The following is a 22,891-nucleotide window of genomic DNA, read 5'->3' as shown; positions in this document are numbered from 1 at the left end:
ACCCACCGGTGTGTCTTGGTGGGATGGCGTTAATACCTACCCACCGGTGTGTCCTGGTGGGATGGCGTTAATACCTATCCACCGGTGTGTCCTGGTGGGATGGCGTTAATACCTACCCACCGGTGTGTCCTGGTGGGATGGCGTTAATACCTACCCACCGGTGTGTCCTGGTGGGATGGCGTTAATACCTATCCACCGGTGTGTCCTGGTGGGATGGCGTTAATACCTATCCACCGGTGTGTCCTGGTGGGATGGCTTTAATACCTATCCACCGGTGTGTCCTGGTGGGATGGCTTTAATACCTACCCACCGGTGTGTCCTGGTGGGATGGCGTTAATACCTACCCACCGGTGTGTCCTGATGGGATGGCTTTAATACCTACCCACCGGTGTGTCCTGGTGGGATGGCTTTAATACCTATCCACCGGTGTGTCCTGGTGGGATGGCGTTAATACCTATCCACCGGTGTGTCCTGGTGGGATGGCGTTAATACCTACCCACCGGTGTGTCCTGATGGGATGGCTTTAATACCTACCCACCGGTGTGTCCTGGTGGGATGGCTTTAATACCTATCCACCTGTGTGTCCTGGTGGGATGGCGTTAATACCTATCCACCGGTGTGTCCTGGTGGGATGGCGTTAATACCTACCCACCGTTGTGTCCTGATGCGATGGCTTTAATACCTACCCATCGGTGTGTCCTGGTGGAATCTCTGCCACCCATCGATCAATAGCTTTTGCAGATTTAAGGGGGCATTTCCACATAGCGGCAAACACGTATGTAAAAACATATGAATGGATTGCTTAGAAATATTCAATTCCACTGAAAGTAGCACTTTTGATGTATTGGCTTCATGTCATGAAATAAGTCAGGTTCTGTTTTCTCTGGGCCCCATAAATCTCTCTCTAATAATAATAATAATACTTATGCTGTTATGTGCCACACTAACCATGAAAGGGGCAATACTGTGATTAACACACTACAAATACAACTGCTTACAAACAGTGTTATCACTCAAAGATTGATTGAAGGGTGTTTAAGTCCTCCAAAGCATTTGGTGAACAAGGAGACACTTGATTTAAAACAAAGACAAATGTAGAAGTAAATTAATCGTTATAAAAATGGTGTAAATCCCCCACAGAACAGGCCACTGCCAGAAAGGCCACGTTGGTCCTGGGAGGGATCTCCGCATTAATGCTGGACCTTCCCAAGCTGCTGGGCTGGGAATGAAACTGGTGTGGGCAGAGCGCAGTGTGATAAAGCCAGCAAGTGCTATGGAAACTAAGGGACTGGTTTGTGCCAGCAGCAGTGACCGTCTCTACACGTAATACTGAATAAACTGACCAGCTCTGTATCCCGTCACCTGTATTAGGGTGAGACCATCAGCTATGCCTCTCCTCATAATAAACCCAAGCACTTAAAGCAGCAAATCTGTGTACATGGGGGGGGGGGGGGGGGGGGGGACACAGACATGCTTCCTAAACCACACACACACACAATGCTGCATGTACACAGTGACACACAGACCAACAAGCCGTTACACAAGCCACGTTACTGCCACTTTGGCAGAAAAGGCCTTGATATGGTAAAGCACCATTCTACCAACGGGGCAGTGTCGAAAACACCGATACACAACAGGCGATGTGTGTACAGGTCCCTGTATACAGTACACCACAATGTGTCAGACTGAACGGTGACACACAGGCGGCTGTGATTAGGGGTCCCTTGTCCTCTCTGCACAGTGCATGGGAAGTGACGGTGACACACAGGCGGCTGTGATTAGGGGACCCTTGTTCTCTCTGCACAGTGCATGGGAAGTGACGGTGACACACAGGCGGCTGTGTTTAGGGGACCCTTGTCCTCTCTGCACAGTGCATGGGAAGTGACGGTGACACAGGCGGCTGTGATTAGGGGACCCTTGTCCTCTCTGCCCAGTGCATGGGAAGTGACGGTGACACAGGCGGCTGTGATTAGGGGACCCTTGTTCTCTCTGCACAGTGCATGGGAAGTGACGGTGACACACAGGCGGCTGTGATTAGGGGACCCTTGTTCTCTCTGCACAGTGCATGGGAAGTGACGGTGACACACAGGCGACTGTGATTAGGGGACCCTTGTCCTCTCTGCACAGTGCATGGGAAGTGACGGTGACACACAGGCGGCTGTAATTAGGGGACCCTTGTCCTCTCTGCACAGTGCATGGGAAGTGACGGTGACACACAGGCGACTGTGATTAGGGGACCCTTGTCCTCTCTGCACAGTGCATGGGAAGTGACGGTGACACACAGGCGACTGTGATTAGGGGACCCTTGTTCTCTCTGCACAGTGCATGGGAAGTGACGGTGACACACAGGCGACTGTGATTAGGGGACCCTTGTCCTCTCTGCACAGTGCATGGGAAGTGACGGTGACACACAGGCGGCTGTGATTAGGGGACCCTTGTCCTCTCTGCACAGTGCATGGGAAGTGACGGTGACACACAGGCGGCTGTGATTAGGGGACCCTTGTTCTCTCTGCACAGTGCATGGGAAGTGACGGTGACACACAGGCGGCTGTGATTAGGGGACCCTTGTCCTCTCTGCACAGTGCATGGGAAGTGACGGTGACACACAGGCGGCTGTGATTAGGGGACCCTTGTCCTCTCTGCACAGTGCATGGGAAGTGACGGTGACACACAGGCGACTGTGATTAGGGGACCCTTGTTCTCTCTGCACAGTGCATGGGAAGTGACGGTGACACACAGGCGGCTGTGATTAGGGGACCCTTGTTCTCTGCACAGTGCATGGGATGTTACGGTGACACAGGCGGCTGTGATTAGGGGACCCTTGTCCTCTCTGCACAGTGCATGGGAAGTGACGGTCACGCTAATGTAATGTGACACGAGCACATTGTAAATGACTATAATTCATGAAGACGGATTAGCACCCTCTGACCGGCGCGGGCGATACTGCGCACAGAGGTTAACACCAGGGATGAAACCCTGGCCTCCCTTACTCCAGTACCTGAGGGAGGTATCCTTTAATGATGCCTGGTGGCATTGCAGGAGTTAACTGCCCTTTAATGCTGCTGCGTCTCAGAGCTGCAGTGTTTGGCTGTAATAAAGCATTACAAGTTTAATCACAATTGTGCTTACATGGGCTCTGCCAGCGCTTCTTTCTATGCGAGAATTGGAACAGCTGTTGAACACATCTTGAATTATAAAACAAAATAAAAAAACACATGTTGAAACGTTGGGAAAGTGACATAACTGGGTGTTCCCTGCACCTCCCCTGTGTGCTGCGTATTGCACCTCCCCTGTGTGCTGCGTATTGCACCTCCCCTGTGTGCTGCTAGGTGGGATTGTACCCTTCATCATGTCAGCCTAGTTCAGGGGTGGGCAACTCCAGTCCCCAAGGGTCACCAGAACAGGTCAGGTTTTCAGGATATACCTGCTTCAGCACAGGTGGTGCAGTCTTTGACTGAGCCACCTGTGCTGAAGCTGGGATATTCTTGAAATCTGACCTGGTGACCCTTGAGAACTGGCACTGGCCACCTGTGGTCCAAACAAATAAATCGAGGATCTATATATACACACCTATAGCTATAATATATATCTATATACCTCTCTCTATATATCTATATAAATATTGACAAAAATGCATCTGCCGGGTCAATTTACTGGGTTGATAAGCAGGAAAAAAAAAGTACCCCCCCCCTTCCACATTAAAACAATCGTCAAGTAATTTACTTTAACTGTTTCAGTACCAAAGACAAAGGCCCCCTGTGGTAGTGCATGGGTTAATAAGAATCTCCTTTCCTGGTTGTGTTTTCTGCACAGCCCACACTCCCCTCTTGTCATGCCAGGGCTTTGTGTACTTGACCTAATTGCAAAGTGTTGCTACAAACAAACTCCAGCTCACGGTGTTCCAACGATCCAGGCTGCGCTTTATTTTACGATGGCGTGAATATATATTTTTTTAACATGCATCTCTTAAAATAGTACTGTCTGGAATAGAAAAAAACAAAACAGTAAAAACAGAAAAATAAGTCACTTTTTTTTATTTGGACGCGCAAACCCTTGTTTCCCTAAACGTACACTGACTTTGCAGGACAAATTGGCTGTAGGGGGGAGAGAATAACGTTCCCAGAATATTCCGAGTCACGGTCAGGAGCCGTCTTCACTGTTACGGCAATGTTTGTGCCTGCATTGTAGTAGTTATCCGTACCCGGCCTTTGTGAGAGTAGAATATATTCCTAACATATTCCTAACATATGTAGACACCGCGGTGTGCGTGGAATCAGAAGGATGCAGCCAGGTTAATTTATTGCATTTTGAAAACAAAGCTGTACACAGAATGGCCGCGGGCTCAGCCCTTGCTCCGGGGGCTGATGGGATGTTGCAATATTATCGTGAGTTATTCCTATTTGTGGCCATATTTCTCATTTCTGTGCGTCAAAACTAGCAACAAAAAAAAAAATTTGGTATATCTTGTCACAGTTATATATATATATATTTTCCCAAGGGATGAGGTCTGATAACGCAAAGAAAAACGACATTTTTAGATGACAACCAAGTGTCACTTTCTAAATGAAATTCCAGGAATTCCTCGAAGCATTAATGCAAATTATATAACACCCGTACAGACGTCCCTATTTCTTTAATATGGTTATTATTATTATATCTGAAATGAAGCTTACTTTTTAAAATATTTTATTTTGGTGGATTGGCCGGATTGACACATTGCTACGCCGGACTAAGGAATTCTGCCCCTTTGGGCAGACTGCAGGTCCTTGTTCAAGAAGAGAGAGGGGATGGGTCACAGCTCGTGTGGAGATGTAACCCATCTTATAACCCATAATTAGTGCTCTCCGATCAGTCCATCCAAACCATTTGTACCCGCTCCTTTTTTATAGATACTATGTTGTTCTTTATCACTTCACATCTGTAATTTGCCGTTTATAAAATGGCAGCAATATGCTGCCCAATCTTTCCTGGTTTCCGGGCACACAAGAGAGATCTCTTGCATGAAACGACACAGAATACAATGGACAAATGTTCACTCCGGCTCTCGTGTCTTTCACCATCCTCTTCTGACCGACAGGCTTTTTTATTTGGCTGCAGAACACATGTTGTACTTTGGAGATAATTGACTTTGGAATATGATGCCGTTTGTACAGAAACAGGTCAGACTGAAGTTAGTGACAGTCGCCCTCTCTTCCTACCCGTGTTCACCTGCTGCAGATAAGAGGGGTTTCCTGCTATGGGTGCCATGCCCAGCACGGCTTCTTTCCTTAAACTAAACCTAATTACCAAATGGTGATTTCATATCTTTGGCTACTAAAATGAGTCTCAGATATGAATTCTACACTTTGCATAGAACACAAAAACATGCAGGGGAGACGTACAGCACCCTTAGAATAATCGGTGCATAGTTCCCGGCAGACTCCGCTTCTATAAAGGTGAGGTGACCACTTACTTGGCGACTTTGTATGACGGCGTTGATGCCAACGTAATCACCACAAACAGCCACCGTGAAGCCATCAATGTTATAGGAGAGGTGATGGTCTAGCGGTAACATTTACGGTCATTTCCTTCTGAGAAGTGGAACCCCGGTCGGAAATCCAGCACCACTGTGACTTAGGAAAAGCCCCTTTAAATATCAGTGCCTAAGGCACAAAATAATACATTGAGTCCGGGATTTACACCCCAAAATGTTCTCAACTGCACTGCAAAAAAAATAATATTATTATTATGCAGGTAGAAGGCTGTAAAAGTTGCAGTCCAAATACTGAACCATATATTGCAGTTAAAATAAAGTTACAGCTCCAAGCTTTTCTACCAGTTTTCTGTATTAAAGCCCAGATCTCTGAATAGAACAGCGAGAAGTATAGTGGAATGAGAGGCCGAGATCGAACGGAGTGCACATTATCTTATTTACTCCCGTATATATATGATACCAAAATATTGGTTCATTTGACAATTGTGAATGGCAAAGAAAGTCTGGACACGCCGAATTGTTTTGTAGCTAAGTGGGATTTCCCCTTTGTTTTGCTCGTCGTGCAGCAGTACAATAAATGTGTTATTCTGCGGAAACACTAAGGAATTGTGGCTCAGTTCCTCGGATCAAATTCTGGGGTTATATCAATGTGATAAATCTGTTAATTAACCTGGTTTGGTATTTAAGCGAAACTCCTGACACAGCGAAACATTCTTTCCTCTAGCAGAAGAACATAACCACAGCGTTTACAAGAAAGGAGATAACAAAGCTTACTTAAAACAGATCAAGTCTCCGAGATAAGTGTCTTTAAAACGTCCTGACCTGCACTCTCTTTGCTGGGAAACAGCACTACAAAAGGAAAACATTCAGCTATTTGTTCACTTTACTTTGGAGGTAGTGGTACCCTGTACAGGCAGTCCTCGTCTTACAACGAATGGCTTATCCAACGCTATGCAATGCAAACCCATGTTCATTTTTACAACGCTCATACGACGCTTTGCAACGTTGTTTATGTGTATTTATATACACACATACACATAAACAACGTTACAAAGCGTCGTAAGAGCATATATATAATATTATATTATACTATATAATATTATATTATACTATATAATATATTATTTACTATGTTATATTATATATATAATACAGTATATACAGTATATAATGTGTGTGTGTGCTGCTTATCCTATTGCCTGCGTAAAATATTTGGTGTATTTCAGTGTTAAAAATGCCTTCAGGAACGGAACCTTTCATTTAAACAGTGTTCCTATGGGAAAACGTGTTTCACTTTACAACGTTTCGCTTTACAACGCCATTTTTTTTTCTCCAAAAGTTTTTTATTAGGCATTGCATAAAATACATTGTATACAGAGTAGACATCATATTGCCTAATACAGGTTTTCTCGTTTTAATGACAGTAAGAGGGAAAGACTCAACGCGCCCCCGACCTTCAAACGTGGGTCGGCAGGGTTGGCGTGAGGACGGAAACAGAAAGTGGGGGGGGGGGGGGGGGCGGGGGAGAGGGGGGGGAGGTAGAGAGGAAGAGGTGGAGGGGGGGTGGGGGTGAATGTGGGGGTGGGGGGTGGGGAGGCCCTTCCTCTTCAGTCCCATACACGTTATTCCACCACTACCACTGTCTTCCGTTGTAGGAAATGGCCAGTGTTAATCTTTCTATCCAACGCCATTTTGAGTAACGCATTGTGTCAGATAACCGAGGACTGCCTGTATTGGGCCAAATGAACGTCAGTTAAGTGACACATTGTTACAGCCATACTGTAATGCTGCTTCTTTGGAACTAGCAGGTGTCGGTGGAGGGGAACACAATGACTGCATTATTTGGGATAGAAACAACAGTAGCTTAAATGTGGAAAGTAATTGAGAGATCCTGAGGGGTTTAAGGATTCACAGTATCCGAGTGGGCAGACTAGCGGAGCCAAATGGTCCACAGCAGCAATCCGTTTCTATATTAACTACATCTATAAAGAATTATTATGTCAAACCACTGAAATATATTACTACCCGTCAACTACTCTAGCGTTTAAATGAGCAGACTAAGGGTGAGCGCGTTCCAGGAGACCCATGGTTACGTGCCGCTCTCCTACCGGCATAAATAAGGATAATATGACTACAGACATCTTTGTGGTAACGCCAATGAATAGAGAGAATGACTGACACACAATATCTACGGCACTTATTGACTTGGGTCATATCATCAGGATATTGGATTGTACATCGCAAATGCCCCAGGGGCAGAAGGATTCTGCACATCTTATTCCCGACGAGTTTTCCCCAGGAATGACATGTTCAGCGCTTTCGTAACCGGACACACACACTCCAGCAAACTGAGACCATGCGTTTCACTTCCTAAATAAGACACGGTTTCAGCTCTTCAGGAAATGTTAAAGATTTTGCTTCCATTTTTAAGGTCAGTGCAGGTTGTTTTCTGGACAACAGAAGTTTCATTAGAGCGAGGATTGTAACTGCAGCTTTTTACCAGGGGGGATTGCGGAGAGCTGGGGGTCCTGTAACAATGGGCACGTTTAATCTCTGCAAGGCACTGATCTGCTAACGTGTTTAATGCACAGTCTTTACCATTAATCAGATGTTTGCCTTCAAATAGAGCGGTTATATAAAGGTTCTATACCTCTATATACTTTTATCTACATAGTGGCAACCATAAAAGTGTGATTAGAATAAAGTGAAATATAGCACAATAGATGTATAAAACATAAAATCACAAGAGGAAGAGGAATCCCTGTTCTTGGGAACTTCACATTCTAAGTAACATGTTGTAGATCAGAACTCTCCTAACACATCGCTGCTGTTTTTCCTGTCCCCCTGGTAGGAGTATCAGGATTGGTGCACTTATCCATGGCATTGTATAATAATTCTTGGCATTCAAATATCGGTTTTGTATAGCACTGCTTATGGCTGTGTTTCTCAACCAGGGTGCCGCAAACCTGTGCCAAGTGTGCCCCAGGGAAAGGTGGGAAACTGCTGGCTGCTCAGTGGGCATGTCACGTATAGCCCGGCACAGAGGCTGCGATCCGCCTCTCCTCTCTCAGCCCGGCACAGAGACTGCGATCCGCCTCTCCTCTCCCAGCCCGGCACCGAGGCTGCGATCCACCTCTCCTCTCTCAGCCCAGCACAGAGAGTGCGATCTGCCTCTCCTCTCTCAGCCCGGCACAGAGAGTGTGATCCGCCTCTCCTCTCTCAGCCCGGCACAGAGACTGCGATCCGCCTCTCCTCTCTCAGCCCGGCACAGAGACTGCGATCCGCCTCTCCTCTCTCAGCCCGGCACAGAGGCTGCGATCCACCTCTCCTCTCCCAGCCCGGCACAGAGACTGCGATCAGTCTCTCCTCCCAGCCCGGCACAGAGACTGCGATCCGCCTCTCCTCCCTCAGCCCGGCACAGAGGCTGCGATCCACCTCTCCTCTCTCAGCCCGGCACAGAGGCTGCGATCCGCCTCTCCTCCCTCAGCCCGGCACAGAGACTGCGATCCGCCTCTTCTCTCTCAGCCCGGCACAGAGGCTGCGATCCGCCTCTCCTCCCTCAGCCCGGCACCGAGACTGCGATCCGACTCTCCTCTCAGCCCGGCACAGAGGCTGCGATCCGCCTCTCCTCCCTCAGCCCGGCACAGAGGCTGCGATCCGCCTCTCCTCTCTCAGCCCGGCACAGAGGCCGCGATCCACCTCTCCTCCCTCAGCCCGGCACCGAGACTGCGATCCGACTCTCCTCTCAGCCCGGCACAGAGGCTGCGATCCGCCTCTCCTCCCTCAGCCCGGCACAGAGGCTGCGATCCGCGTCTCCTCTCTCAGCCCGGCACAGAGGCTGCAATCCGCGTCTCCCCTCTCAGCCCGGCACAGAGGCTGCGATCCGCCTCTCCTCCCTCAGCCCGGCACAGAGGCTGCGATCCGCGTCTCCTCCCTCAGCCCGGCACAGAGGCTGCGATCCGCGTCTCCCCTCTCAGCCCGGCACAGAGGCTGCGATCCGCGTCTCCTCTCAGCCCGGCACAGAGGCTGCGATCCGCGTCTCCTCTCAGCCCGGCACAGAGGCTGCGATCCGCGTCTCCTCTCTCAGCCCGGCACCGAGGCGGCGATCCGCGTCTCCTCTCTCAGCCCGGCACAGAGGCTGCGATCCGCGTCTCCCCTCTCAGCCCGTCACAGAGGCTGCGATCCACGTCTCCTCTCTCAGCCTGGCACAGAGGCTGCGATCCGCCTCTCCTCTCTCAGCCCGGCACAGAGGCTGCGATCCGCGTCTCCTCTTAGCCCGGCACAGAGGCTGCGATCCGCCTCTCCTCTCTCAGCCCGGCACCGAGGCTGCGATCCGCGTCTCCTCTCTCAGCCCGGCACCGAGGCTGCGATCCGCGTCTCCTCTCTCAGCCCGGCACCGAAGCTGCGATCCGCGTCTCATACCCTCAGCCCGGCACAGAGGCTCCTGCAGGGGTAGCCCTGCTCAAAAAAGGTTGAGCACCCCTGCCTTATGGTGTTAATGGTATATCTGAACAAAAATATACATATGGAAAGTTCAAACACGGTACCCCGACTTATAAGAAATTGTTGGCAAAAAAACTTCTGTTTATGTGTGTTAATAGGTAAATCTGTTCCACAATCTGTTGTTTCCTGGTAATGGTCTTTGCTGTAGATTATCCAACATTTAACCTAATCAAGATGTTCTTTCCGGGCATTACTGCACTTTCACAGGCAGCTTTGCACAATTACTTGTCTTGGCTTCTTTCGAACATTCTCAGCTGTTTTCATCCACGGTTTGTTCCTACTACAGAGAAACACTAAGGAGATCAGTTACAGAGACGTGTGAGCTCCCACCACTTAACAGGTTGCTCTAAAGCAAAATAAGATTCATTTGGATCTTGCTTCACTGCAAGTGGATAGGACCATTTCAAGCTAAAATTATTTTTCTTTTGGACATGTTTCTTTGTGCTTCTGTGTGAAAGGGCTCAGAAATGGTCTTAATTGTATGGTTTTCTTTAACGAAGGAATTTCTCCCTTTAAACAACTTGTAAGGAGTTTCTGGTAACCCCTGTAATGATTGTGCACTCAAAGGCTGGGGCCTTGGTGCCTTTGCGCGGCCATGGCGTCACCCGTGTGAAGCGGGTGCATTTTGTGGCCAGTGGAGGCGCGCCATTTCGCACCGTGGGGGGCGTGACAACTGGTTCGCCCTCATTGGGCGAACCACTCACGTGACTGGCCTGCCGCGACAAGAAATCAGTTTCAACTGATTTTTTGCGCACTGCACCCCCCTCCCGCCCGCACGCGGTCACTGCCTTAAGGCAATCTGATCGCTCAGCGTTCGGGCACCTCCGCACGGTCTGCGGCTCCATGGCCCCAGCCTAAACACTTGTAACGTTCTCTGCTGCACTATTAATAGGTCCACAATATTGCTATTTCTTCCATTGCTTTTATCCTGATCACACATTTCCTTGTAAAATCATCCAGAAGTTATCCATTTTGGGAAGATATAAAAAATATTATTGTTTTGTCAGTAATCCTTGCTAAAACTGATATATTGTTTTTTTCCCCCATTACTCAAAAGTCGCAGTAATCCATTAGGAACCTTCAACGTCCTCTGTTGTGGCTTCCTATTGGCCCACGGTTTGGCGACCATTTTTTATTTCCTGAAATGGCACCATAAACAGTATCACTAGAACTAGCGGGTCCTCAGAGTTGAACGTGGTTCCGTTCAGCTCGAGAAGATCGAAATTCCATAAAAACAGAAAAATAACAAACACAGCTGAACCCCGCTATAATGCGGTGCTCAGGGTCCACATAATGAGACTGCGTTATAACCAGGCTCGTGAAATGGCCGCCGCACGAGGACTTACCCGGCACCTGCAGCTTTGTCCTCTCTGCTGTTCTCTCCCTGCTTCATCATCAGGATGCGTCCACGTGCGCAACTCCATGATTTATTTTTTATTTTTAAATAACAAACATTCAATGCTTTATTGCTAACTGACGGACGGACGGACGGATACACATACACTTTTAGCATACCATGCAGGAATCGAACCCATGACCCTTCAAACACTAGTACCTCAAACACTAGTCTCTACCTGCTACACCATAGGGTTGGTGTTATGTCATTGACTCTATTATCAAACTTAACTTCTACTGCATAGTACAGAAAGGCAGTATGAAAGGTAGTCCTGTGCAGTAGAAGTGAAGTTTGATAATAGAGTCAATTACATCATTCCAACCCTATGGTGTAGCAGGTAGAGAAGCTTTCATACTAGTGTATGAAAGCTCATGGATTCGATACCTACATGGTATGGTAAAATTATTATTTTATTTTTATTAAAACAAAAAAAAAACTTGGAGATGTGCACCGCACACATGGACACATCCTGGTGAGTGAGAGAGAGTGAGAGAGAGTGAGAGAGAGAGATATATACCGGGTTAAGTCCTCGCACAGCCATTTTGCTTAAAGAAAAACAAAAAAAACTTGGAGATGGTTTAAATTTGGAGCCACTGTCAGACTGCGTTATATGCGGATCCGCGTTATAGCGGAACACACTATAACGTGGCTGAGTTGTACAAATGCAATCATCAACAAAAGCAGCCGGGATCGCTGCTTTAACTCTTGGAGTGCCAGAGGGGCCATGTCACCAAAGTGCTACAATCGCTCCGGCACATGGCGACCATGTGATGGTGAGATCATGGATGACGGGAACACAAGAGGAACCCACTTCCATTCCTCTGCCGGCAACAGGAGCAGAACTACCATGACTGAGCCACCATCACATCATGAGGCGTCCAAAGGGCCACAGACACACAGACACACACACTATCCTCCTATTTTTTTTAAGTAAATACAGGCATCCACTTAAGGGGTCATCACAATACTTTAGTCAGTTTGAGAACTACAACAAATTAAATACAATTATTTTGTTACACAAGAGGCAGACAGGAAAAGCCAGAGTTATATTAATAAATGGTTGCATTAAATGAACAAAGGTTATACACGTTCGGTTTACAGATATTTAATGGACAGTCGGAGACATGATTATGGGCATATGTAAAATTTACAGTCAGGACAGCATTAAAATTGTGTTAGAAGAGGTAGGATAAACATTATATATTGTTTTTATATCTTGGGTGAACTAGAGGGTCTTCAGAGCGGAACCGTAGCGTTCAAACCTCCGCGGACCTCCTCCGATAGGCAAAAAATATATTTTTAACCTTTACCAAAACTTGCTAGTAAAAATAAAGATGGCGGTGGGGTCGCCGACCGGAAGCTGCAATGCCAGGTGACATCTAACTACTGGCTACCATAGTGGACATGAACTCTTGTAAGGAAGTTTCAAAATTAAATCTCTCCGGAAGCAGGGGGTTTCCCTTAGCTTGACGGGACACAAGGTATCAGATAAGGTCAAAATAAATATTGCAAAATTGATGTTTTGAATCCTTGGTCTTAAAGATTCCTGCGAGTGAGACCGGCTCGCAAATCAGTGATGCGTTCTACAGATTGTGTCTTTAATGTCTTTGCATTGTTAACTCTCCAACGCATACTGTAATACTTCTTCATTAGTTTGGTATAAGCCACTAAAAACATACAAAAGTATTCCACTGCGTGGGTATTGGGGTTAGGCGCTGCCACGCCTGCATTTTGTGGGCTTGGTATTGGGGGTTAGGCGCTGCCAGGCCTGCATTTGGTGGGCTGGGTATTGGGGGTTAGGCGCTGCCAGGCCTGCATTTGGTGGGCTGGGTATTGGGGGTTAGGCGCTGCCAGGCCTGCATTTGGTGGGCTGGGTATTGGGGGTTAGGCGCTGCCAGGCCTGCATTTGGTGGGCTGGGAATTTGGGGGTTAGGCGTTGCCGGGCCTGCATTTGGTGGGCTGAGTATTGGGGGGGGTTAGGCACTGCCAGGCCTGCATTTGGTGGGCTGGGTATTGGGGGTTAGGCGTTGCCGGGCCTGCATTTGGTGGGCTGGGTATTGGGGGTTAGGCGCTGCCAGGCCTGCATTTGGTGGGCTGGGTATTGGGGGTTAGGCGCTGCCAGGCCTGCATTTGGTGGGCTGGGTATTGGGGGTTAGGCGTTGCCGGGCCTGCATTTGGTGGGCTGCGTATTGGGGGTTAGGCGCTGCCGGGCCTGCATTTGGTGGGCTGGGTATTGGGGGTTAGGCGCTGCCAGGCCTGCATTTGGTGGGCTGGGAATTTGGGGGTTAGGCGTTGCCGGGCCTGCATTTGGTGGGCTGGGTATTGGGGGGGTTAGGCACTGCCAGGCCTGCATTTGGTGGGCTGGGTATTGGGGGTTAGGCGTTGCCGGGTCTGTATTTGGTGGGCTGGGTATTGGGGGGTTAGGCGCTGCCAGGCCTGCATTTGGTGGGCTGGGAATTTGGGGGTTAGGCGCTGCCAGGCCTGCATTTGGTGGGCTGGGTATTGGGGGGGGTTAGGCACTGCCAGGCCTGCATTTGGTGGGCTGGGTATTGGGGGTTAGGCGTTGCCGGGCCTGTATTTGGTGGGCTGGGTATTGGGGGGTTAGGCGCTGCCAGGCCTGCATTTGGTGGGCTGGGAATTTGGGGGTTAGGCACTGCCAGGCCTGCATTTGGTGGGCTGGGTATTGGGGGTTAGGTGCTGCCGGGCCTGCATTTGGTGGGCTGGGTATTGGGGGTTAGGCGCTACCGGGCCTGCATTTGGTGGGCTGGGTATTGGGGGTTAGGCGCTGCCGGGCCTGCATTTGGTGGGCTGGGTATTGGGGGTTAGGCGCTGCCGGGCCTGCTTTTGGTGGGCTGGGTATTGGGGGTTAGGCGCTGCCAGGCCTGCATTTGGTGGGCTGGGTATTGGGGGTTAGGCGTTGCCAGGCCTGCATTTGGTGGGCTGGGTATTGGGGGTTAGGCGCTGCCAGGCCTGCATTTGGTGGGCTGGGAATTTGGGGGTTAGGCGTTGCCGGGCCTGCATTTGGTGGGCTGAGTATTGGGGGGGGTTAGGCACTGCCAGGCCTGCATTTGGTGGGCTGGGTATTGGGGGTTAGGCGTTGCCAGGCTTGCATTTGGTGGGCTGGGTATTGGGGGTTAGGCGCTGCCGGGCCTGCATTTGGTGGGCTGGGTATTGGGGGTTAGGCGTTGCCGGGCCTGCATTTGGTGGGCTGGGTATTGGGGGTTAGGCGTTGCCAGGCCTGCATTTGGTGGGTGGGTATTGGGGGTTAGGCGTTGCCGGGCCTGCATTTGGTGGGCTGGGTATTGGGGGTTAGGCGTTGCCGGGCCTGCATTTGGTGGGTCAAGTAGATCATAAAACTATGAAATAAAAGTTGAAGAGGTGCTTAAAGGGCAAGTGCTTTCACTATACAGCAAACCCCTCCCATGCTCTGCACTCCCACCCACGTCAGTGCAAGAGGGGCCGGCAGCGACGTGTTCTGGAGAGTTTGGATTTGAAGGATAAAATGTAAGCACTATTAAACATATAAACTTCCCCGTCACCGGGAAAGTGCCGCTGAACGCCTTCATGTTACTGCGCATACAATGTGCATTGTTGGGACTGTGGTCTTATGAACGTTATTACACACCCAGAACAGAGCGAGCACTTGCAGCATGCTAAGGAGGAAATTAAATCCCCCCAGGGCTGATTTATACAAGGATTGTTGTTTTGCAGCAGAACGGACATTATAAAATCCCTGGGGAACCGACATGCCGCTTGTGGCTACACAATGCAAATATATCTCCAGGACAAAGGGTCGGTGTTAGATGTGATTTAGGTTTCCATAGCAATCCCACTCGTCTTTTCATAATCAGAAGGGGAGTATGGGCGCTGAAAGGTTCAGATGCAGCCTACTCAGAGATATCAAGTGCAACGTTTTCCAATGATGTGGCTTTTTCTTACACAATTACCCAGCACCCTTTGCGGTTCATTATGACCGACATCATGCGGATGGATATACGTACATACAGTACGACTTCTCATGATGGGAAGATCAGCAAAGCAATTGGTCAATGTTTGTACGTACGATAACAATTAAATATAATGTATGTTAGTAAAGGTTTAAAAAAAAAAAATATATATATATATATATATATATATAGTAATGATATAGTAATGATAACGCGACAATTCATACTGAAAGGGCAAACTGCACTTCATATAAAGTTAATATACTTTTTTGTTTAAACAATATTTTAAACTATATTCTTACGATAAAAACGCTCACCTTATCCTGCTGTATTACCCAGATATATACCTGCATATTGCATTCAACATTGTTAATGCAGCGGTTTTCTTTCACAAACATTGTAACAATGGATTATTACTATTATTATTCAGAAAAACCAGATCCCTGCACGGAATGAATTTCAGAAGAGCGAGATCCCAGATGTTTACAATGACTAACTTTTTTGGAGGACTGAGAATGTAACCAATTCAGTGCAGTGGGGTTAAGACAGACTTCTGTGGGATTGGAGTTGCAGGGAACACACAATAACGGCTCCAAGGGAATTAGAATTATTGTGCATCAGTGTCATTTGCAGAGCTGGATTAGAGCAGAATGTAAAGGGGTAGCAAATAATACTAATAATTAAAAATAATGGAAGCAAAAGTTGATTTTATAAAACAATGCTGGGGACAGGGACAAATAATGCAGGCTATTAAAGATAAATGTGTGTCTTGTCATCCACAGAAAATGACAAACAATATGGTCACCGTGTGACAGAAGCTATTTATAACCTTCCTACCTTTGCCTGGGATGGAGGTGCCGGAGAATAGGGTGGATCAGTGATGTAAGTCTTCTTCGTGTTGGGTGGTGGATACAACCCCGCTGGTTGCTGACCCATAGCAGGTGCAGACGTGTAAGCAGGTTCTGGTTTCCATCCTCCTTGCTGTACGTACGGAGCCTCTGACCCATTCCTTCCTCCGTAGCCCTGTGCCACTTGGTAGTAGGGGTCTTGGTATTTGATCTGGTTGCCCGGGGGATACCCATAGCCCGGCTCAGGGTAGCGTACGGGTTGGGGAGGAATGTACTCCTGCCCGCGTGGCTGAGATGCGTATTGCATGGGTCCCGGGGAACGGGCTTGCTGGGGGGCATAGTACTGGTTTGGAGCAAGAGTGTAAGGCTGGCCCGGCTGTGGGCCTGGAGGTACATAATGAGGGCTGGGCTGGGCGGATTTGACCTGCACATTGAACGTGGGACGGGTGGGAGTGGAGGCTGTAGCGTAAGATGCAGGCACCGGCTGCGGTCTCTGTGCCCCGGGAGAGCCAGCAGGAGCAGGCTGGGAAGTGGATTGGGGCTGGGGTTTGGTAGCAGACTTCTTGGTTGCGGTCAGGGGAGGCTGGTTTGGGATAATCATCCTCTTATGACCGGTCACTGGTGTCCCAGCCGGGGGAGAAGTCAGCGGGCCACTTGTAGCCCCTGGGCCCTGTTAGGACAAAACACAAGAGAAGAGTAATGATTTTATGGCGGGTGAGCTTAAAAGATACCCTAAACCCTCCACACCTTCATTTGAAAACCTGTTTTAGTCCCGTCATCTTTCAACAAATTACAGTTTTCGTGGATAGACAAAAAGCTGCTATTTAATTGCATAAAGAAATGTTTAAACGTCAACAACGCGACTTTCAAAGTGAAATGTGCAAAAAGAAATACATTTTAAAAAAATGTGATATTTTTTCATTTTCCTGCCTTGTCTGCTCGAAATAATTTGGGAGGTTTTACACCGTTAAGACATTTCTGTTATAAGAAAAATAAATAAAAACAACGCCAACGCACATCCAATAAGGCAAATTATTTCATTCATTTCTATCTGCTTAAAGAAGCATATGAGTAGCACTGGATAATCATGGACACATGACACATAAAGCTTGGCCCCCTGCAGACGCACTTACTAGTATTCCCTCCTACTGTCTCGGTACGTTCCCCCTACCTACCAATTAGATTGTAAGCTCCTCGGAGCAGGAACTCCTTCCTTAATGTTACTTTTACAGTATGTCTGAAGCACTTATTCCCATGATCTGTTATTTATATTATTTGTTATTTATATGATATGTATTACTACTGTGAAGCGCTATGTACATTTATGGCGCTATATAAATAAAGACATACAATACAATACAATATGATTTTTCCCCTCATACGTTTAGTTCAATATTTTGGTCAGCACGTCTTAAGCTGCAGCCATGTCTAATAGGAAAACTGGAAATGTCTATTTTTTTGTAAATAAGGAAAAGTAGAGACACGGTGTTGCCGAAAACCAACGCAGGTCTAGCACTGCCAGTACTGGTACTGGTACCGATACCGATACGGGTGAGGAAGCGCCTGCATCAAGCAAGTCTCAAAGGAAAATCAAGAAAGTTCCTTAGCATCGGCGCAGAAATAAAAGGCATGGAAAGAAATATAATCCTTGTGAAAATAACACATCAAGTCACTCTGTCCTCCCAGAAGGCACGGCAATAAGTAGCCATTTCCATGACAACACAATAAACATGTTTCTTCGAACACTTACCCCGCAGTTACAGGCACAGTATGTACCAAGTCGCACCATTAAATTCTATAATCACCTCACGTACAATTACAGCCGGGGAGCTGCACATGTCAGATACGGCCAGATCTCCTCAGGATTACTGACTGCGTGTTCTGTGTGTCACGCACACAGCTGCTCAATATTCTCTGATCACTGTGCCGGCCCCCTAACCGCGCCAGGCTCGCAGCCCCCTAACCGCGCCAGCCTCGCGGCACCCTAACCGCGCCAGCCTCGCGGCCCCCTAACCGCGCCAGGCTCGCGGCCCCCTAACCGCGCCAGCCTCGCGGCCCCCTAACCGCGCCAGCCTCGCGGCCCCCTAACCGCGCCAGGCTCGCGGCCCCCTAACCGCGCCAGGCTCGCGGCCCCCTAACCGCGCCAGGCTCGCGGCCCCCTAACCGCGCCAGGCTCGCGGCCCCCTAACCGCGCCAGGCTCGCGGCCCCCTAACCGCGCCAGGCTCGCGGCCCCCTAACCGCGCCAGGCTCGCGGCCCCCTAACCGCGCCAGGCTCGCGGCCCCCTAACCGCGCCAGGCTCGCGGCCCCCTAACCGCGCCAGGCTCGCGGCCCCCTAACCGCGCCAGGCTCGCGGCCCCCTAACCGCGCCAGGCTCGCGGCCCCCTAACCGCGCCAGGCTCGCGGCCCCCTAACCGCGCCAGGCTCGCGGCCCCCTAACCGCGCCGGACTTCCTTACTGTGGCAATATGTTGTAGGCCAACGTGGATAAAACTAGAACAATGTTAACACAACTCTGCAGAGAGAGCTGGGACTAGCACATATGTTGAAAGCGCTCTGCGGGGAATCACGCTACGTCAGCATGTTCTTCGTATGTTGTCGCATCTGGTCCTACACAACTTCAACATTTCTTGAATAATAGGTGTTCTGCACGGTCACTTTAGGTCAACTTTGAATACCGGACAGTGGCACAGTCCGTGGGACAGCACGTGGCACAGGACTTTCGTGGCCTAAATAATATCTTGTATTTAAACAGTCTTTTAAAAACAAAGCTCTTCAAAAAAAAAAAAACACACAAAACTATTTCTGATGCCGGTTTAATATTATTTCTTAATTAAACGCAGGCTTCTTTCTATCTTGTGATCTGGTCTTGGCATAAAATGTACGTTTAATCCCAAACAGAGAGGGGTTATTTTCCAAGAAAAAACATTTTCTGAAAAGTATCTTTGTAGCGAGTAATAACGTCTCTCCCCGCCTGCAGCGCTTGTGTACAGCATCACAAATGGGGCATAAAGCCGCCGGGCCGACACTTTCCCACATTCAGATCCGATTGTCAACAGCCGCGCGAGAAAATGTCAGGCTACTGAATCCCTGGCGTCTCAAACACAGGACACGAGGGGGGAGGAGAGGAGCGGGAAAATCCTACTGTATAGGGAATAGGGGGAAGCAAAGGAGGAGGAGGAGAGAAAGGGAGGGGAGTAGTGGGAAGGGAGGAAGGCAGTAAGGTTGGGGGGGGGGAGGAATGGAGGGGGGGAATGGGGGGGGGAAAGGAGATGGGGAGGGGGGAAAGGAGATGGGGAGGGGTGGAAAGGAGATGGGGATGGGGGGAAAGGAGATGGGGATGGGGGGAAAGGAGATGGGGAGGGAGGAAAGGAGTAGGTGACTGTGAAAGAAGGGGAGAGGGGAGGAACTGGAGAGGGGGGGGGGGGAAGGAGAGAGTATTTTTAGTTCAGGTCTTAAGTGTTATATATACTGTATCCCCCTCAAACAAACGTGGAGAGACACGTGCACAAAAAAATGGGTACCCAAGACACCTGGGAAATATGCTAATAGTAGTCATTAGCATATAAACAATTGGCATATTTCCCAGGTGCCCATTTTGTCTCTCTCCACATTGTTGTTTGATGAGATATAAATAGCACTTGGGACTCAGTCTAAACATAGTCCTCCCCCCCAGAAAAACCCATATATCAGGGTCTGGGACCTCTGGGCAAATCAAATGTCCGGTGGAAAGGTACGCGGTAATGGCTAATCAAACACCTGCATACCCGATACAATGCTAATCAAACACCTGCATACCCGATACAACGCTAATCAAACACCTGCATACCCGATACAACGCTAATCAAACACCTGCATACCCGATACAACGCTAATCAAACACCTGCATACCCGATACAACGCTAATCAAACACCTGCATACCCGATACAACGCTAATCAAACACCTGCATACCCGATACAATGCTAATCAAACAACTGCATACCCGATACAACGCTAATCAAACACCTGCATACCCGATATAATGCTAATCAAACACCTGCATACCCGATACAATGATAATCAAACACCTGCATGCCCGATACAATGCTAATCAAACACCTGCATACCCGATACAACGCTAATCAAACACCTGCATACCCGATACAACGCTAATCAAACACCTGCATACCCGATACAACGCTAATCAAACACCTGCATACCCGATACAATGCTAATCAAACACCCGCATACCCGATACAACGCTAATCAAACAACCGCATACCCGATACAACGCTAATCAAACAACCGCATACCCGATACAACGCTAATCAAACACCCGCATACCCGATACAACGCTAATCAAACACCCGCATACCCGATACAACGCTAATCAAACACCCGCATACCAGATACAACGCTAATCAAACACCCGCATACCCGATACAACGCTAATCAAACACCCGCATACCCGATACAACGCTAATCAAACACCCACATACCAGATACAACGCTAATCAAACACCCGCATACCCGATACAACGCTAATCAAACACCCGCATACCCGATACAATGCTAATCAAACACCCGCATACCCGATACAACGCTAATCAAACACCTGCATACCCGATATAATGCTAATCAAACACCTGCATACCCGATACAATGCTAATCAAACACCTGCACACCCGATACAATGCTAATCAAACACCTGCACACCCGATACAATGTTAATCAAACACCTGCATACCCGATACAATGCTAATCAAACACCTGCATACCCGATACAACGCTAATCAAACACCTGCATACCCGATACAATGCTAATCAAACACCTGCATACCCGATACAACGCTAATCAAACACCTGCATACCCGATACAATGCTAATCAAACACCTGCATACCCGATACAATGCTAATCAAACACCTGCATACCCGATACAACGCTAATCAAACACCTGCATACCCGATACAACGCTAATCAAACACATGCATACCCGATACAACGCTAATCAAACACCCGCATACCAGATACAATGCTAATCAAACACCTGCATACCCGATACAATGCTAATCAAACACCTGCATACCCGATACAATGCTAATCAAACACCTGCATACCCGATACAATGCTAATCAAACACCCGCATACCCGATACAATGCTAATCAAACACCTGCATACCCGATACAATGCTAATCAAACACCTGCACACCCGATACAATGCTAATCAAACACCTGCACACCCGATACAATGCTAATCAAACACCTGCATACCCGATACAATGCTAATCAAACACCTGCATACCCGATACAACGCTAATCAAACACCTGCATACCCGATACAATGCTAATCAAACACCTGCATACCCGATACAATGCTAATCAAACACCTGCATACCCGATACAATGCTAATCAAACACCTGCACACCCGATACAATGCTAATCAAACACCTGCATACCCGATACAATGCTAATCAAACACCTGCATACCCGATACAATGCTAATCAAACACCTGCATACCCGATACAATGCTAATCAAACACCCGCATACCCGATACAATGCTAATCAAACACCTGCATACCCGATACAACGCTAATCAAACACCCGCATACCCGATACAATGCTAATCAAACACCCGCATACCCGATACAATGCTAATCAAACACCTGCATACCCGATACAACGCTAATCAAACAACCGCATACCCGATACAATGCTAATCAAACACCCGCATACCCGATACAATGCTAATCAAACACCTGCATACCCGATACAATGCTAATCAAACACCTGCATACCCGATACAATGCTAATCAAACACCTGCATACCCGATACAACGCTAATCAAACACCTGCATACCCGATACAATGCTAATCAAACACCTGCATACCCGATACAATGCTAATCAAACACCTGCATACCCGATACAATGCTAATCAAACACCTGCATACCCGATACAACGCTAATCAAACACCTGCATACCCGATACAATGCTAATCAAACACCCGCATACCCGATACAATGCTATGGACAACACTTGGAAGAACGGCAGCTATAATAACGTCCCAAAAGCGGGGGTATCTGCGATATGAGAGCTCAGGGAATGAGAGGGAAATGTTTTATGTGACAATTCTTATGCATCTGCTAATAACAACGGGACTGGCTTCACCCGTCACTGATCAGCACATTCTGTATTCATCATATCTGTGAAATGGAGACACACACCTTTACAAAATAATGTAAAAAAATTAACGGTCCCTCACAGATTTGGGATATAATGTCCTTATCTTACCCCCGAGTATGTAACTTTAATAAAATTAATTTGTGTTGCAAATGATGGTCGGTAACTTCTGAGATTACTATGGTCACTTGTTCACTGGACGAATCTCTGGGGATATCTCCATTTTAACTTCCCGGACACTTAACATTTCAAACTCCGATCGTCTGAATGGAATATCAGATTTAACAAATAAAAATAGCGTCGGGAAGGGCAAGGGGAGATAATGCAAACAGACCAGGGCTGCGTCTCGCTTTATCCCTTGCGTCAGCAAGCAGCCGACATATCACAGAATATTAGGTTTAACCCAGGCAGCTTTGCAGCTCAGAAGTACCGTATACCAAGTCCGGTCCTTCATATTTGGACAGTTTTAATCTTTATGCGGTGAAACAAAGTACATGATCCGATTCCTCTGCTCTGCATATCTCATGCTATAGATGTTGGGTTTTAGGGTGCGAAGCTG

General features: G+C 48.1%; 1 protein-coding gene and 1 long non-coding RNA gene across 2 annotated transcripts in view; one reads left to right on the top strand and one right to left on the bottom strand.

Annotated features, from left to right (window-relative positions):
- LOC142466181 (uncharacterized) overlaps window positions 1-17,132 on the top strand; it is a 51,581-nt gene extending 34,449 nt beyond the window's left edge. Inside the window, exon 3 of the long non-coding RNA XR_012788082.1 lies at window positions 16,102-17,132. This is a non-coding gene — a long non-coding RNA (uncharacterized LOC142466181). The remainder of the gene's footprint in view (window positions 1-16,101) is intronic.
- Window positions 1-22,891, bottom strand: part of LPP (LIM domain containing preferred translocation partner in lipoma) — a 243,942-nt gene that overhangs the window by 67,786 nt on the left and 153,265 nt on the right. The window contains exon 7 of the mRNA XM_075571029.1: window positions 16,157-16,837. Within this exon, the coding sequence (XP_075427144.1) occupies window positions 16,157-16,837 (681 nt within the window). The remainder of the gene's footprint in view (window positions 1-16,156; window positions 16,838-22,891) is intronic.

This window comes from Ascaphus truei, chromosome 14, assembly GCF_040206685.1.
Source record: "Ascaphus truei isolate aAscTru1 chromosome 14, aAscTru1.hap1, whole genome shotgun sequence".
Classification (NCBI taxonomy): domain Eukaryota; kingdom Metazoa; phylum Chordata; class Amphibia; order Anura; family Ascaphidae; genus Ascaphus; species Ascaphus truei.
This window is presented reverse-complemented; position numbering and strand designations above follow the sequence as displayed.